This window comes from Gopherus evgoodei, chromosome 11 (assembly GCF_007399415.2).
Source record: "Gopherus evgoodei ecotype Sinaloan lineage chromosome 11, rGopEvg1_v1.p, whole genome shotgun sequence".
Taxonomy (NCBI): Eukaryota; Metazoa; Chordata; order Testudines; family Testudinidae; genus Gopherus; species Gopherus evgoodei.
This window is the reverse complement of record NC_044332.1, coordinates 54,955,439-54,974,277: the sequence shown is the minus strand read 5'-3', so window position 1 is coordinate 54,974,277 and position 18,839 is coordinate 54,955,439. Positions and strand designations below refer to the sequence as shown.

At 40.1% G+C, this 18,839-nt stretch overlaps 1 protein-coding gene across 7 annotated transcripts in view; it reads left to right on the top strand.

Moving 5' to 3' along the window:
- The window catches only part of MBD5 (methyl-CpG binding domain protein 5), a 218,132-nt gene that overhangs the window by 167,543 nt on the left and 31,750 nt on the right, over window positions 1-18,839 (top strand). For 6 of the 7 annotated variants that reach the window (XM_030579840.1, XM_030579839.1, XM_030579838.1 and 3 more), the window contains 3 exons: window positions 3,002-4,027; window positions 5,712-5,923; window positions 7,958-9,166. In XM_030579840.1, the coding sequence (XP_030435700.1) occupies window positions 3,002-4,027; window positions 5,712-5,923; window positions 7,958-9,166 (2,447 nt within the window). The remainder of the gene's footprint in view (window positions 1-3,001; window positions 4,028-5,711; window positions 5,924-7,957; window positions 9,167-18,839) is intronic. The other variant, XM_030579841.1, reaches the window with a different exon arrangement.

Genomic DNA, 18,839 nt, shown 5'->3' with positions numbered 1-18,839 from the left:
AAGAGATTCCTCGAGACATAGAAGGAAGAGGATTCTACTCCTGCTACTTCCTAATCCCGAAGGCAAAAGAGGGCCTCAGACCCATTCTGGACCTGCGGGGCCTTAACGAGTCTCTCAAGAAGTTGGAAGTTCCACATGCTCTTCCTGGCCTTCATCATCCCTTCCCTAGTTCCGGGGGGAACTCGGGGGCGGGGAGAAGGTACGCCTCTCTTGACTTAAAGGATTCTTACTTTCATATCTCCATATTCCCAGGACACATGCATTTCATAGTGGCTGGGTGCCACTTCCAGTTCACCCTTTGGCCTGTACTTGGCCCAGGGTATTCACAAAATGCATGGCGCTGATGGTGGCTTTCCTGAGGCGTCGAGGGGTCCAGATCGTCCTGTATTTTGACGACTGGCTAATTAAGGGCAGTTTCAGAGGTGGTCAGCCTAGATTTCCACAGGTGTGGAACTCCCTGGGTGAACCTGTTCGCATCCAGGCAGAACAGAAAGTACCACGTGTTCTGTTCTCTGCTGGGCAGAGACAAGGGCCACCTGTTGGAAGCCTTCCTGATGCTGTGGTCGAGAGCACTAATGTACACCTTCCTGCTGATACCGTTAATCCATAAGATCCTGCTAAAAGTAAAGCAAGACAAAGTGACGGTCATCCGCAAAGCCTCAGCGTGGCCTCATCAACACTGGTTTGGCATGCTACTGAGTCTTTTGGCACCCACCCCCCTGCAGCTGCCTCTTTGGCTGGATCTCGTGTCCTAGAACCACAGTGCTCTACTCCATCCAAACCTGGCAGTGCTGCACTTGACCGTCTGGCTGCTGGGTGGCTAAGTGGGGAAGAATGCCAGTGTTCCGCTGGTGTCCAGCAGGAAACCCTCCACCAGGGCTACCTACATTGCAAAGTGGAAGTGGTACTCATGTTGGGCCTCAGATCTCTGCATTCATGAGGAAGAGGCCCCACTGCAGGACATCCTTGACTATTTGCTGCACCTTAAGCTCCAGGGGCTGTCGCTATCTTTGGTCAAGGTACACCTTGCTGCCATTTCAGCCTTCCACCCTCTGTTTCAGAGCAGTACTCCAGTCTACAAGACCATGAACTCCGAGCCCACCTCCAGGTATTCTGCTTGTGAGTAACCTACAATGGAATCGACACGAGCAAGCACTCAAAGAAGAAAAAACAATTACCCACCTTTGTAACTATTATTCTTCGAGATGTATTGCCCATGTCCATTCCATTACCCGCCCTCCTGCCCCTCTGTCAGAGTTGTCGGCAAGAAGGAACTGAGAGGATGCAGGGCTGGTGGCACCTGATATACTTCCGCATGAGCATGGCACTTCAGAGCGTACCTACGGATACCACTAAGGCAGCAGTTCTCAAACTGTGGGTCAGGACCCCAAAGTAGGTCGTGACCCCATTTTAATGGGGTTGCCAGGGCTGGCGTTAGACTTTCTGGGGCCCGGGGCTGAAGTTTGAGCCCCACCACCAGGTTTCAGCCCAAAGGTTTCAGCCATGGGTGACAAGGCTCCAGTTACAGGCCCCCCACCTAGAGCTGAAGCCCTTGGGCTTTGGCTTTGCCCCAACCCCACCTGGGGCGGGCTCAGGCTTCGATCCCCTCTTGTGGGGTCATGTAGGAATTTTTGTTATCAGAAGGGGGTTGCAGTGCAATGAAGTTTGAGGTCCCCTGCACTAAAGCAAAAGTCTGCAGCGACCACACACCTGGGCGCATGCGTGCCTACATGCATGAGCAACACATCTTGAAGAACAACCGTTTCAAAAGATGGGTAATTGTTTTTTCTCGTTCACCATTCAGTCCTGCACTACTAATAGATACCAATATCTACCTGACACATCAGAGCTAGAAATTGGAGTTTTATGCTATTAGAAAAGGAAATTTCCCTGCTTTCCAGTGAAATGCAAGTAACTTATTTCTAGCCCTGGAAAGTCCTTAAAATATGCTACATCATGTATGCTACAACCATATAAGCTTGAAAAGTATGGTTCGAAGGTGGTTACATTCTGTTTTATTTCTCCTGCTCCTCTGACACACATCTTTTGTGTACAGCTACTGTCAATTCTAATAAGAAATCTCCTTCAAGTAGAGGAAAACAGATCATTTATTTGTAAAGTTCAACATTGTTTAAGGCTGATAGACAGATATGCAGAAACAGAAAAAGAATAACCAGTCTTGAATAAATAACAGCCTTTATTGTAAATCCACTCAGCAGGGAAGCTTTGGACTTCTCTGCCACTCTAAGCAAAGGATTCATCCAGGCCACCCAAATGACTTTACCTTTTCCTTCAAGAAAACTTCTGTTGTTTTCCTTGGCAACTTGTATTTGGCTTTAACGTTTTCTAGACTTGACAGTTAAATGTCACAATAATAATAATAGTAATAATAATTAATAATACTTACCTCCAAAGATGACAGAATTGATATTTTAGAAACAATAATTCACAAAACATACTCTGAGATGGGAAATGTTCTGATCATTTTACTTATGGAAAAAGCAATACAGTGGCAGAGTTGGGAACAGAATCAGGAAACTAGGAGCCAGGATTCATGGATCTAATCTTGGGACCATACTCTTTACCATTAGGTTTTAAGGCCATCGCTGATCATTTTAGTAGTGGATATGGTGTGGGTTCAAGACTGAACATAGTAACAAATGGGTAGTTTTCAGTCCTAGACTAATCCAAAATATATTTAATAAAATAATGAAATCCTCTTACACAATTCTCTGCTGAAGGAGTTTGAAAAGAAACGTAAGTTTTTCATTCAAGCAGGATTCCAGTTGTGATGTGGCAATGGCATTTCTGTGTAGTGTCTGAAATAATTCATTGCAAATTGATTTTAATGTTTTTTAATAATGAAAGACATGCTGTTTGAATTTTCTTCATCTGAGTGTTGAATATAGCTAAATTTGGATGAGTCTAGTTATCGTTGCAATGATGATAGTATTTGTCCTTCAATAAACATTATTACTATATGCATTGTTTTGTGTTACAGGGGGTTCAGGACCATCATCTTCCATAGCCATAGCTGGAACCAGCCAACCTGCCATCACAAAGACAACATCCGTTCTTCAGGATGGTGTTATAGTCACTACTGCAACTGGAAACCCACTTCCGAGCCAGCTGCCCATTGGGAGTGATTTCCCTTTTGTTGGCCACGAACACACACTTCACTTTCCACAGAACTGCTCTTCAAACAACAATCTTCCGCATTCTTTGAATCCAAACCTTCTCAATTCTCTACCTATCTCTTTGCCAGTGAATCAACAACATCTCTTAAACCAGAATCTATTAAATATACTACAGCCTTCAGCAGGAGAAGGCAAGTCTGAGGTCATACTCAACCCTTTAGGTTTGCTCAACCCAAGTGTAAATGCTGCACTAGCTTTTCTCTCCAGTGACATGGATGGGCAGGTATTACAACCTGCTCATTTTCAGCTTCTAGCAGCCCTACTTCAGAATCAAGCCCAAGCAGCTGCCATGCTTCCCCTACCATCTTTCAATTTGACCATCTCAGATTTGTTACAACAGCAAAATAGCCCTTTACCCTCAGTAACACAGATGACAGCCCCACCAGACCATTTGCCAAGCAATCAGTCAGACAGCAACAGAGCAGAGACCCTCTTAACCAACCCCCTGGGGAACCCTATACCAAGCTTTACAGGCACTGACACTACTTCTAACCCCTTGCTCCTCCCAGCTGTCACTGGGGCCTCAGGATTAATGGCCTTAAATCCCCAACTGTTGGGAGGTGTCCTGAACTCCGCATCGGGCAACACTGCTAATCATCCAGAGATATCCATAGCAACCTCCTCCCAGGCAACCACTACCACAACCACTACATCATCAGCAGTGACAGCACTGTCTGTCTCAACACTTGGTGGGACAGCAGTGGTGTCAATGGCAGAAACATTGCTGAACATATCTAATAATGCTGGGAATACATCTGGTCCAGCTAAACTCAACAATAACTCTGTGGTGCCACAGCTACTTAACCCTCTACTGGGGACAGGTCTGCTTGGTAAGTTAAATTTTTTCACAGATTTAAAAAAAAAAAAAAAGGTTGGGGGGAGAGTTTCTGATTCTATTTTCTATTATTAAAGACTCCATTTCATTGCACTATTTCTAAAAGGGTTTTGTATGTCACAGGTCATTGAATACTTCTAGAGAAAAACTACCATTACTGTCAGAAATTTTAAATAGCAATTTTTAAAAATTGAGCAATATTTAATACTGTTTTTGGATATAATTTTCTTTTCCATTCCCTCATTCTGATGCCACCAAACCTACTACACACACTTAAATACAGTCAGGCAAATTTGACTCCTTTTATTTTTCATGTAATAAAAGCACAGGTGCATCTTTGGGATGCAGTGTTTTATTTCAAATATATGTGGCATCACAGGGTTAGTATGAGTAGCTGTGCAGTCCATTAAAAATGGCCAAGTGCATTTTTTCCATTTAAATCAAAAATACGCCAAAACCATAGCACATGTCCTATACGTACATAAAGCACTCCAATTAAAGCCTTGCACAAGTTCAGTGAAGTAGGTTGCCCCTTCTAGCCCTTGATTGTACATTTCTGTTTTCATATTTCTTTGTTTTTCATTTCTTCATTGTAGTTTAGAAACTGAAGGTCTCACACCTGACAGGTCCTTACATAACTGATGAACTCTTCAGCCTAAACTGTTCTCCTAAATCTCTAGTCTCTTGATGAATTTACTCAGAACATGTGGTATATTTTGTGTTCTGTTCTGTTTGGACTCAATAAGCAAATAACTATACCAGTAAGATGACCAAAATATTGTGTCAAAGAGCTGGAAAGCATTGCAACTTTGTTACTTATGTCAGGCTGCAACTTTGTTACTGTGAACTCCGCCCTATTTTTCCGATATAATTTAATTTAGCATTAGGATTGTTATTGAATTAGGATTGATTTTTTTTCTAAAATAAAATCTTTTTATTTTCATCAGCTGATTCCACAAGCATAAAATTTAGGAAAAACATTAGTTTGTGTTAACTCAAGTGCAAAATCCTCTTTCAGGCTTCTTTTATTTGATAATTTCATAGGATCAGGGGCCACAAAGTATTTATTTTCCTATTGTTTGTGATATTGTTTTTTTACATTTTAATTTACATAGGAGATTTTTCTTTTGATACAAAATGCAGATTTTTTTAATATAGCTTGTTTTTCTTATGAGATTTTTCTCCTGTATCTAGGAAAGAGAGGACTAGTAGAGTTAGCTAGTGTATTTTTGTGTTCAAGAGCCCTTGGATCATTGTGTAGTCAGGTCAAACAGCAGTGTCATAGTTACCGAAAGGTTGGAAGGGGGAGGATGTTGGTATGGTATGAAGCAGTCGCTCTTTGGAAGCTAAGAATGGATTTCCAAGAAAATGAATACCACTGATGCTCATGCTACTGTAACTGGCTGTGTGCTATTCCAAAATGAAAGACAGTCATGTCAAAATCCTTTAGAAAGAGTCCACATATAGATGTAACCTGAAAGAAAGAATGCTGAAGAAATGAAGGAATAAATAGTAGGAGACATGTTCCTTGAGATCGTGGTACAGAAGATGTCATGGGAAAAGTTTTGTTGTACAGAGTGTCAGTATTTGTTTACCATTCAGTTAAAATGTAACTCAAGGAAACTCACGGACTCTTGAAAACTATGCTGACTTACTTTTCCATATGTTTGGAATTGCAGGTGACATGTCGTCAATAAACACTACTTTGAATAACCATCAACTGACTCATCTCCAGTCACTGTTAAACAACAATCAGATGTTTCCTTCAAATCAGCAGCAACATCAGCTTCTCCAGGGGTACCAGAATCTCCAGGGGTTTCAAGGGCAACCCACAATTCCTGGATCAGCTAACAACTCAAACCCCATGGCTTGTCTGTTTCAAAATTTTCAGGTAGGAAACATAGTGAAATCAATATTGAGTGAATTTAAACATTTCTAATAGTAGAATCGGTATCCATATTCTGCTTTTTCATTGAATGTTTAAAACAATCTGTTTTATTGCAGTTTGTTGCCCTTTTTTAGTGTGTATTTTGTATTTGCAAATCAAAAAACATGTTACTGAAATTATATATCTTATAAGTTGTGTCATTTTTATTTTATTGGGACTACTTATGATGTGCATCTATTGACAGCTGTTATTAACTTTCAGGAGTTGTTAATTCGCTTTTAAAGTGTGATCATAAACTCCTGGTTGAGAATAAATTGTTGAGACTGAATGGTAAAAAGTTAACATAGTTGTCAGTTAATAGGAAATAGGAGGTGATTGTGAGTAACTGACTTTTTCTAATAGTGCCCGTTAAAGTAAATGGCAAGTACCATTGATTTAGGGGATGTTGGATCAGGCCCATAGTGTTTAGGACAGACATATAATAAAATTTTTGAAAAAAATGATACCTCCTTTTCACATTTCCATCCAAACAGACAATTCTGCTGATAATGTAAATTCAGATGTTAAAGTAACAGAATGACAGTGATAGAGAACAAAAATAGAGTTACAGTGTATACTTAACATTATTATAGTGCTGCAGAACTGAGAACATGAAGGCAGCAGAAATGTAGGTGATAGTGCCAGAAAAGCTTTTATTCTTTAAGAAGAAAAAAGACAACGTATCATTTTGTCAGTCTAGACAACTAGAAATTTCCCTGTGTTTGCAAAATCACAGTAATCTAACTGCCTATTAACCCCTTCACATTTTTTAATTGTGTGAGTTACATTAGCTGTATTTTCATATTTTCTCTTTGTGTCCTGAATTATGTAAGTGTTTAGTAATGGTAAGTATTTAAAGCAATAGTCACAAATATTTGGCTTCACTAGTTAAGCATCTTTTCTATTCTATTCTATTCTATTCTATTAATAAGTATTAATATTGCTTATTATCTTTACTTCACTCTCATGACATGTACATGACAAATACAAACATAATATGAAAGGTTCCTCAAAATGTAATTTAGTTTATAATAGACAATGCATGATAATAGCTACAGTGCAAAGGGTTGGCGACATGGTTGATGTGGGATAAAAGTAGTTAGACTTCCCAAAAGAAGTGTATAAGAAGGGAAAGGCAAGGTCACTTGCACATGACAAATAGGAGGCAATTTCAAGCCTGTGGGTTGTATCCAAGAAAATACAAAGCAGAGTGTGGGTAGAGACAAAAAGAGCACTTTTAAGAGTGAAACTGGGGAGGAAAGTAGAGAGTGAGGGAGGAATAGAAGGAAATAGATTTGAGTACAGTGATATGAGCATGGATTAAGTTGTTTAGGACTTTGAATGTGAGAATGAGGATCTTGGACTTCATTCAGAAAAGGAGAGTACTCAGAAAGGTGGGTGGAAATGTGGGTACAAAAGGAGGGAATTGAAAGTTTTATCATCTCAAATACCACCTGTTATTACAAAGCTTTGTCTTTTTGAACAAAGTGTGAAAGCTAATGTTGTGTTCATATGCATATTATTTTATGTTTTGAGTTGCCTTTTCATTTTCTGATTCTCTTCATTGAGTGACAATCTTTGTCACTTATGCATAGGGCCCTACCAAATTCATGGCCATGAAAAACATGTCTCAGACCATGAAATCTGGCTATTGTGGGAGGTTGCGATATTGCCACCCTTACTTCTGTGTTGCCTTCAGAGCTGGGTGGCATGAGAGCAGAGGCTGCTGGCCAGGCACTCAGCTCTGAAGGCAGTGCAACTGTCTGCAGCAGCTGTAGGGAAAGTGGCATGGAATATACTGTATGAACACATTTGTGAAATTGTCTGATTATGCCAATCAGTGAAAAACGTGTTATTTCTCCACGATTTAAGTAGCCCTCTGCTTATGTACAACGATGACAAAATGTGTCATTGATGTGTAACCATCACAGTTACTGAATTAAATGAATGTGTCTTCTGAAACATAATTTTCTATAATTTTTCCTTCCTATTTTTAAGGTGAGAATGCAGGAAGATGCTGCTCTTTTAAACAAAAGAATGATCACTCACATGGGTATAACATCAGTTCCTGAGAGTTCCAATGCTACCCTTCCTCCTTTTCAAGATACATCTTGTGATTTGCCGCAAAGAACTGAACCAACTGTAGGACAACAGGCAAAGGATGGCCTCAGTGTAGCTGCTCAGGGTGATTCTTCAGTCGATGCTATTTACAAAGCAGTCATAGATGCTGCAAGCAAAGGAATGCAAGTAGTAATCACCACTGCAGTTAGCAGTACAACACAAATGAGTCCCATTCCAGCTCTGAGTGCCATGAGTGCCTTCACAGCCTCAATTGGTGACCCATTAAATCTTTCTAGTGCTGTCAGTGCAGTAATCCATGGAAGAAACATTGGTGTTTCTGATCACGACGGTAGGATAAGAAACACTAGGGGGACACGAATACTGAAGAATTCAGAACACAGTAAAAATTCAAGTGAAGGGGATGGATTTGAATATTACAAGTCAGCAGGTTGCAACACACCCAGAAAACAGTGGGAAGAGGAGCAAAACCTTGGAGGAGAGATAAATAGGTGGAAGTGTGAGGAGTTTTTAGACCATTCAACCCATGTCCACAGCAGTCCTTGCCATGAAAGGCCCAATAACATCTCCACACTGCCATTGTTACAGGGTGAGCAGCATCAGATACTGTTACCACAGAGAAACTGTCAAAGTGATAAAATGTTGGAGGAGAATTTCAGGTATAACAATTACAAAAGAACTATGATGAGTTTTAAAGAGAGACTGGAGAACACTGTGGAAACATGTGCACACATAAATGGAAATAGGCTTCAACAAAGTAGAGGGTTTGGAGAGTTGCTGAACACTTCTAAACAAGACCTAGTCATGGAGGAGCAATCTCCAAGTTCCTCAAATAGTTTGGAAAGTTCTCTAGTTAAAGACTATATCCATTATAACGGAGACTTTAATGCCAAAAGCATTAATGGATGCGTGCCTAGCCCTTCAGATGCTAAAAGCATCAGCAGTGAAGATGACCTAAGGAATACAGATTCCCCTTCTTCAAATGAGTTGATACATTACAGGCCAAGGACGTTTAATGTTGGCGACTTGGTCTGGGGCCAAATAAAAGGACTGACTTCATGGCCTGGAAAATTAGTAAGAGAAGAAGAAGTTCACAATTCATGTCAGCAAAACACTGAGGAGGGGAAGGTATATATACACACTCATATATATTTTGTGTATATATATATATATATATGTATATCTAGTCAAAGAATTATTTTGGTCTAATATTTATTTTTGGGTTCTGTTATTTTAATGATTTGTGGAACTAATTGGCTTTTGATCCCTGGTTCATGAGGATAGCTTAAGAAACTATTTATTTCACTAAAGATATTGTTGTAGTTGCATAATGAGAAACGTATACAAATCGCATAAGGAAACATATTAGGCTGTTTTCTGGCCTGAATTATGTCCTGCTAAATCACCTGTTCACATAAGACTTTTATTATACAAAAAATATCGTGCTTTAATGCACTATTGTTTAACTTATGATTTAGAGCCTTCTGAACTTCTGGCTGTGCCTAAGGTTACTGACTTGATGTGCAAAGCATGAGTGGGTATCTAGAAATGGCAGAAATTGCAAAGTGTAGAGCTGATCTAACCAAAATAAGGATTTTGAAATAAGTTAAAGCAGTTTCACCCTATCTCTGACTTGCCCAACTGATACTTCTGGTATGCAGCAGAAAAACTATTAAAAATATTTGGCCTGGACAGCAGAACATGAAAGATCCTTTTCTAGTGATAGTGGTTTCAGTTTGCTCCTTTGTGCTGGAGTTTAATGTCACCTAGCACAAGGTGTACCGTTGGCAGGGAATTCTTATCGTTACCAGTGACTTAACAGTGTATTCTGTTTTATTAAGGAAACTGTTTCAATCCTTATTTTCTACTGTTTGCAAAACTTGTTTGTTTTTCTGCAGTCCTCATAAATACAAAACTATTTCATACTGTATGTCCCTCCCCATCCTGAGCCACCACAGAAACCACTCAGACTCCCTTCTTTTAGCGTCCACTCTGTATAATTTATTCAAGTCCTCTCCACCAGCACTTTTACATGCAGTACAGCAATTGTATTACCTATGACCCTGTTGCCTTCAGCCCCCATTCATCAGGGCCCTGGAAGGGAAAGGGCTCTCCTTTCCTTGGGAACTCCTTCAGTCTGGGCTCAGCTAGCCTTGTCCTCCCTCCTCTGACCCTTCATTTCTTTTATCAAGCTATTGTGCTGGTGGGCTAGTTAGTTCTTTAACTCACCCACCAACCCCATGTCTGTTTAGCTAATTCCTCCTTATACCATCACCAGGGAAACTAATTGAGGCCACAGTGATCATAGTATTGACCCATCTGTTAGGCCTTCACACTGTCTCTTGCACATACACACTCATTATACAATAAAAAATATTTTACTAAACATTCATTCAGGAAATAATACTGCTAGTATCTTTAAATTAACAAATCAAAATCTAGGTAAAGAATTTTTAATTTCTGAAATTAAGAAATTAATCCAAAAACTATTATCGATTTTCATGTCCCCATCTAATTTACTTCAGTTGAAACCATGATAGAAGCTATCATATTTAAGCACAGTTGATCCTACTGCTAGTAGGATTTCTCTAACCAGATTGTACCTGGATTTTTCCCCTCTAATTGTTATAGTCGTGTTATGAAACTGTTATAAATTGTCTGGGATGATTTGGCTAGCGTGGTTTTAGCCAAAGCTTCTCATCTTCAGATGGCTTGTTCATTGTTCTCTGCTCCCCACATAGGTTTTGAAGAGAGACACACACTGATCTTCAGAACAAGATTATATACTTCAAATAAATGAACTTGTTTTAACAATTGTAATTCAATAAATAAGAATTTACTGAGCTACAAAGTTAGATCCCAAAATCACTAGCCCATTTTGAAAATGTAAGCCTAATTTTTCAAATACTGTTGACCACATACTTCAAAAGAAAAGGAAAAAAATAAGTGTGAAATGAGGGAGAGGAGAGCATGGTACTCTCCATCAGAATTCTGCTGTGGTGCCACTCAGTACCTTTATGAACATTATAGTACTAAAGAACACATTTTTCAAAATACGTCGATGTCCAATATTTATTTGATAACTTCACAACAGTAATTATGTGTTCTTTTTTGTAAGATTGTTTCAGTACGTTTTTAAGAAGTTGCTCTTTGTGCCCTTTATAACAGAGAAGATCTATATATCATCAGTTGCATTCTTTAAGAGTACTGCATCAATATCAAAAGTTAATTTCTGATCTATTTGTTTTTATGCAGGTGTTAGTACTTCCATTTTGTTAGTTGGGTTGTTTTTTTTTTACTTTATTGCACATTATTATATTAATTGTATGTAGAATCCCAAACAAAATTAATGAAAATTGTATGTTGCTGATACCTTCTAAACTGTTTCTATGTAGTTCAAAATTTTGCTGCTTCCAGAATGTTGTCAAGGCAGCTCTTATCCCTGGTAAGAGAGAGTCTGTCCCACTGTTCGTCAACAAGCACTGTGGCTGATTAAAGGAGCTTTGGATCAGATGGCCCTCTGTCTTTCAGGAGGATGTTATGTATTTAGCCTCCCCAGTTGGAAAGATAGTGTAAATAGCAGTTACAAGTATAGGATAGGGATTGAGATTGAATACTGGAGAGTAGAGGAATGTGAAAGACAGAAGAGAAGACTTAAATAGAAAAATGACTTACATATTCCCATTTCTGGGTGAAAATAGAGAGGAACTCTGATGTTCATAATTGCATTTCTCGTTCTTTTGTGCATTTGACCAACCACTCCTATAAGCTGCTGTACAGCCACATGTTTTGGAAATTTAGTGTGAAGCCAGCAAAGTCAACTCAGTTTGCAGTGCAAAAGATCTTCAGGAATGATATGTATCAAGAAATCCTGGAATTGTGGAACTCTTAATATGGTTCCCTATTAGTAGTTTTGAAAATTCATTGTATGAGGAACTTTTAAATTATCTTTATATGCATTTGTTCCTATGGTGTTATTTTTTTCATGCTATGGCAATAGTTTTGCTATGTTGCAATGAGTTCTGTTGTATATTACATAGAAAATGCCTGTTTGACTTGACTTCCATTTATAACAGCATTTTACTACTTTTAAGGGGATACATATGGAGTGGCATTTTTTTCGTCTGTTTCTGTTCAAATAGCAACTGGAAGCTTTTGAATGGTGTTCCTCTATCAGGAAAGAAGGAGTGTTAACCAAAGTTTTCTGTTGTTTTTTTTTTTTTTTGGTCAATTGGAAAATTAAGGAGCAAACTGAAGAAAGTTCAGTGGGAACAGCAAAACCATCTAGATGGAGGAAACAAGGAATGATCATGTAGATTAGGTTATTAGTGTCTGAGAAAAACAAGGGAAGTGGAAAGCAAAAGAAGATGTCAGCAGAATAAGGATGAAAGTGAGAGAAGAGAAATAACTTTACTGAGAAATCCACCTGATAAGATCATGCTGCTGGATGTCTCATGTTGCACTGATGGTCTAAATAGGCTTGAATATACAATTTAGAAGTTTTCTGTGTGCCTGATGAGTAATATCTTATCACTAAGGCAGCAGGAAGCTGCTTTGCAATATGAGGTTACTGACACAACTGCCAGAATAGGTAATTCTCATACACAGGAAATTCATTGTTCTGGAAAGAACTATTGTGGTGGCCAGGCTCACACACCATTATTCTAGCATATGATGATTTGCATAGTGGAAGGATCCTTCTAGAACTTGGGGAGGCGGGGCAGAGTGTGGAATATTGAATTTGGTCTTTTTAAAAAAAGAATTACAGTACCATCCCAGTGAGCCACTGCTAATACAGTTCCTGTACTGGTGCAGGGCAGAGTTTGATTCTCAATTCTGACTTTATCTCTCAAACCCAATAAGGCCAGGAGCATGGTGTAAGCTGCATGCACAGCCCGTGACAGGAGGGTGTGGTTTTCACTAAATAGGTAAAGGACAGTGATGAAGAATGTCAAAGTGAGTTCTTCCAGACCTTAACAGGAAGGATGGTTTTCAGAACAGGAGGGTAAAAACAAAACAGCTCGTGGGATCTAAAACCTGTATGAATGTAGAAAATCACCCACTTTCCACCTAAGAGACAGGGTGTAAACAATAGCTAGCCCTATGGTAGTGGTTTGAAGAAATCCAGAATTGAATTTCAGATATTGACGTTACTAGAGGATGGAGCTGGTTTACTGTGTTAGGACTCTCAGCTGCTTAGGCTGTAGACAAGCTCAAAAGCTTGTCTCTCTCACCAACAGAAGTTGGTCCAATAAAAGACATTACCTCACCCACCTTGTCTCTCTAGGCTCTAGATTCGTGTTTCTGACCCGAGTTTGACTGAGGCAGGATGTAATCAACCAAAGAATTAATTGGTGTGGGCCAGATTTAATGTCATCTGGCATAAAAAAATAGAATCCAACAAAGTGTTTCAAAATTTGAATTACTGTGTAATAGTCTATGCCAACATACCACGATAACAATCAACCTGTCTTAAATGCCTTATTGCTTAAATACTACTGTAACTTATTCTCTTTCAGATTACTTCCAAGTTCTTGGCTAATAACTATCTGACAGTGAAATGTTTGTAGTCTCAAAGAGCAGAGGTTTTTAAATGCTATTTATTGGAACTTTCTAGGAAATTCAGTTTACTGAGCATTGTAAAAGCTTTGTACAAAACTGTTTGACCTGCTGTTATGCTGTCATAAATATTTTCCCACAGATATGTGTACAATGCTTGATTTTTGGAGGACTGAGCTTTCCCAGCTCCAACTGAAGTCAGTAGATGTCATTTCTCAGTATTTCTGAAAAGTTTGTTCATATTATTTACTAATGTAAATGGTTATTTCAGGTAAAGGTGTCTGACATTAATAACTTTATTTCCTCACTAAACATAACTTTTTCTCTAATACCAAGTTACGTTAACCATATATTGATATTAACTGTTCTTCTGAAAAGTAAACGCTAATAGATTTCACATTATAATATTTACCAGGAAGAAACTCCCTCATTAAGGAGTTTATTCCAATTAACTGTTTAGTACAAGATCTATTATTATTCAATACATGCTCAGGTAAATCACTAAACTGAATAATAGTGCTTAATAGTAAAATAGCTTACCATTAAAGTAGTTTACATTTATACTGGGAGACATAAGGTGTACAGTTCTCAGAAGGTTGTGTATACCTAACTATTTCGTATATCCTCAGTACAGATACTATATCTCTCAGCATCCATTCTTTCTTCTATAATTTAGTAAAGTTTTAGGAGATGAAGGCTCAGGCAAAATACAGTTTTACCCGATAACTCCGTTAAATCTGAAAAATGCCAGATTTTTTTAGATAGCAATTCTTCAAATGTCTTATAAAATTAATTAAGATTGAAATGGTTAATTTGATCTCCAGTTAACTTCATATTCAGTAACATTGTTTCCATTAGCATTATTAAACATTTTAAGCATTATAAATATAGTACTTAAATGTTAAGCCCTTTGGTGTTGTTGAAGCTGTTTTTTCACTAGTAAGTGTTTTATGCCTTTTGCATTAGTGCATCCTTAAAAATATTTTTGCTCACAGCTCCAGAGAGTTAGTTCTTTGATGTTTCAAACTAAAATTAAGTAATTTATGTGTGTTTATAGAAATGTATACTGTTATAAAGTTAGATTGTGAAAGGAATTCTCTTGAGCAATTTCGTGATGGAACATTAGTCTTATAGTAAAAGAAAAAGCCACCTAAGGGTTTTTTTTGTTTAATAATTTGGAAGTGTCCAAAGTCTTGCCTATTGTACAATTTAGTTTTGCTTCATGGAAATGAGATCCCCATGTGCAGACCATACCACAATGGCCCTTATCTTGTCAAGTTCTGGATCTGCTATATCCCCAGATTTCATTTTTAGATATATAAGCTTAAGAAATGTTATACACCTCCACCCTGATATAACACTGTCCTCGGAATCTTACCGCGTTATAGATGAAACTGTGTTATATCAAACTTGCTTTGATCCACTGGAGTGCGCAGCCCCGCCCCCCTGGAGCGCTGCTTTACCATGTTATATCCAAATTCGTGTTATATCGAGTCACGTTATATTGGGGTAGAGGTGTACTGGGATTAAAATATATATCACATTTGGCTTTATGGTGGTGAGAACCCTGCAGCGTCCATTAACTTCAACCTAGCACTCCGGAAAATCAGCTTCATAGTGCATTTAAATTATTTTAGTGATTCAGTTAAGTTGTTTTAGGAGGGAAATTTTGAATTTTCAGAACAAATTTATTCAAGATCTTTCATGTCATTCATATCAGTACTTAATTTCCGTTTAATGATTTATTATGCTTTATGCATTCATAAAATCTTTATATTTATCATTAATTCAACAAACTTTACAAAAAGCTCTTGTTAAATGAGGCATAGATTAAAAATTAAGAAATACAAACATAAAATTATTAATAAAGATAAGAAAATGAATGTTACATTTTTAAAAATCATATTTTATAAATGTGCTTTTGTAAATTAAACTGAACTCAAAGCTATTTTGCTAGTCAAAAGTGAAGTTTAAATGGTTGATGTTTTAATACAGGGGTTCTCAAACTGGGGGTTGGGACCCCTCAGGGGGTCACAAGGTCATAACATGTGGAGTCGTGAACTGTCAACCTCCACCCCAAACTCCACTTGCTTCCAGCATTTATAATGGTGTTAAATACATTAAACAGTGTGTTTAATTTATTAGGGGGGTCGCACTCAGAGGCTTGCCACGTGAAAAGGGTTGCCAGTAAAAAAGTTTGATACCCACTCTTTTAATATAATTTGAAAATGTGCAGCTCTAGAAAATTAATAGTAGTGATAGTATTCGTATTAGTATTATTTTGTATCAATAATTTTTAGTACCTGTGAAATGGTACTGATTTTTATAACCAGTGGCTTAAATTCAGTAGTTGGGTATGAATATATAATTTCAATTGATTTTAATGAGAGTTGTCTGTGCACTACCAAAGCTAGTGTTTGGCCTGGTGGAGTTTCTTTAAGCAGTAGTGCAGATATTTGTTTTTTCATTATTTTTCTTTTAGCACCTGATTCAGCAAAGCCCTTAAGTTCCATTGACTTTAAAGGGACTTAAGCACATGCTTAAAATTAAGTCTAGGAGTAGACTTGAACATGTGCTTAACTGCTTTTCTGAAGTGGGGCCTTAGGGACTTAAATTTAAGTTTAAATATATTAGAGTATGAACTAATATAAAATTCTTCTTCGAGTGCTTGCTCATGTCAATTCCATTCTAGGTATGCGCGCCCATGTTCACAGTCGGAGACTTTTGCCTTAGCAGTATCTGTAGGGTCGACTGCAGAGCCCTCTTGAGTGCTGCACTCATATATCAGTATATTAGGCTGCCCGCCCTATGCCTTCTTAGGTCCTTCTTACTGCCCATGGCGGTTGATTGGAGCATCTTGTCTTGCATTGCAAGAGCGTTAAGTGCCCGTTATTCTCTTTGTATATAGTTCTTAGGTAGTTAGTCAATTTAAGTAAGTGTTAGTTGTTGGTTTAGTGGCTAGTCACAGCTGAGACTTCACCGTGGAGCAGGGCTTCAAGCCGCGTTCATCATGCAACAGGCCAATGCCTATCAGTGACCCCCACAGCAGCTATTTGAAGTGCTTGGGGGAATCCCATGTAAAGGGACAAGTGCAGGATTTGAAAAAACTTTCATCCCAGAACCAGGAAGGAGAGGAACAGCTGCCTGAAAACCCTTCTGATAGACGCCGTGCTTCGCCCGGCATCGGAGCCCTCCCCTCCGGACTCTGCTCCCAGCACTTCAGCATCACTGTGGAGCACCCCACCAGTACCATGTTCTTTCCAGCACCGTTCCCCCCGCCAATGCCCAAGAAGCAGCAGAAGAAGGGTTTCCCGGCACCATCCATGGAGGGGAAGGGAGCTCTGGGCAAAGGACCTAGTTCAGGGCACGTACCCACCCTGGAGCTAGAGGGGAGTACCACTATGGGCGGACCCCCTAGCCCAGCCAGGGACCCACCTCCAAATCCCAGCAGCCATAGGGAATCCCAGCTCTGATGGGGACCTTCGTTGCCCAAGACAGCCCAGGTGGCCAAAGGCCTGGTGGGCCTGTTGGCACTGCAGATGCCTTGCCAGGCGCTGGACCTGGCTATGACCCTGCAATCTAAGGCCAAGCCAACCATGGGACCTCCCCAAAGGACAGGGGAACACCGTCAGTGCCCGGATCACAGGCATTCGTCCCCATCCCCATGGCCTAGGACCCCAGTCCCGCAACCTTGGTTGCCGGCTAGAAGGTCCTGGTCCCTAGCACTGCAGTCTCCTTCCTGAGGCACAGAACACCAGAATCGATGTACTGGTCCCTGCATTCCCAGTACCAGCCAGCCTCCCACCTACAATCTCCTTCGTGCAGATCTCTATCGTTTAGGCAGTCTCCTAGTCATCTGTTCCCGCTAGGGTGGGACTACTCACCATCATGGCACCAATCTCCACTGCCCCAGTGCCGGATGAGGGACAGGTGGCAATCCCCTCCTTCTAGACATGGATCTCTGACAAGGGTTAGTTGGCAGATGCAGGTCTCCACACCCCCACCATGGTCACCAGAGCGGGGCTGGTCCAAATTGGAGCCAGGGTTCAGCCCATCTTCAAAAGGGTACGATCCCCATCAGTCCGCAAGACCAGCATGGCAGTGGCGTGGCAGCAGGGCCAGTGGCCTGCTCAATGATGCTTCATAATCCCACCACTCTTTCCTGGCCACCTCGGACAAACCCCCGGCACTGCTGGCACCAGGTTCAGAACATGGTGCAGAATCCATCGTGGGGGCAGCACAAAAGGCGCCAATGCCCAAGGAGCTATCCCCAAAAAGGGAACCCGCCCATCCCCCTGCGATGCCCTCATCGTCTTCATCGATGGACAAAGTGGTGACGTGGACCTCCCAGGCTGGCAGTCGCCCTGACAACTTTAAGGAGCACCAGGCTCTTCTTAAAAAGGTGGCTACCAACTTAAATCTTGAAATTGAGGAGTTGTCAGAGCAATCAGATGACCTGTTTGACATCATACTGTCCTCCATCCTGGCCCGCATCACGCTGCCTGTCCACTCGGGGGTTCTAAAGATTAGTAAAATGCTCTGACAGACCCCAGCCTCAATTCCACCCACATCCAAAAGGGCGGAAAAGTAGTATTACATCCTCACAAAGAGGTTCGAATATCTGTACACACACACCCAGCAGTGTCACCAGTTGTGTCCGCAGTTAATGAAAGGGACAGGTGAGTGGCACATTGAAAAATAAAGACGCCATATAACTAGACTAAGGATGGCGCCCCAATCAAGTATCTGGATCCACCATCCTATTCTTTCCCCAACTGCCTGCACCCCTTCCAGTTGGCATGGTTGCAAGTGACATCGGACCGTTGGGTGCTCAACACAGTATCCTTGGGCTACAACCTACAGTTCTCAACAGCCCTTCCCTTCCACCGCCCTTCTCCATCCCTCTTCAGGGACCCTTCTCACAAGCAACTCATTACTCAGGAGGTGGGAAACCTCCTAGGGCTGCAGGTGGAGAGGAGGTCCCTCGGGATAGGAGCGGAAATGGATTCTACTCCCGATATTTCCTAATCCTGAAAGCAGAAGGGGACCTAAGATGCATCCTGGACCTCCATTGCCTCAATGAATATTTCAGAAAGTGGAAGTTTAGGAGCAGGATTTTATAATTGTACTATGAGAATTAATGTATGATTTGGTTTTATTTTGTTAGCCATTTTTTTTAAATAGCAGAAAGAAATGACCCTTTGGGACTATGGGATTTTGTTTTTTATAGGCATTAAAAATG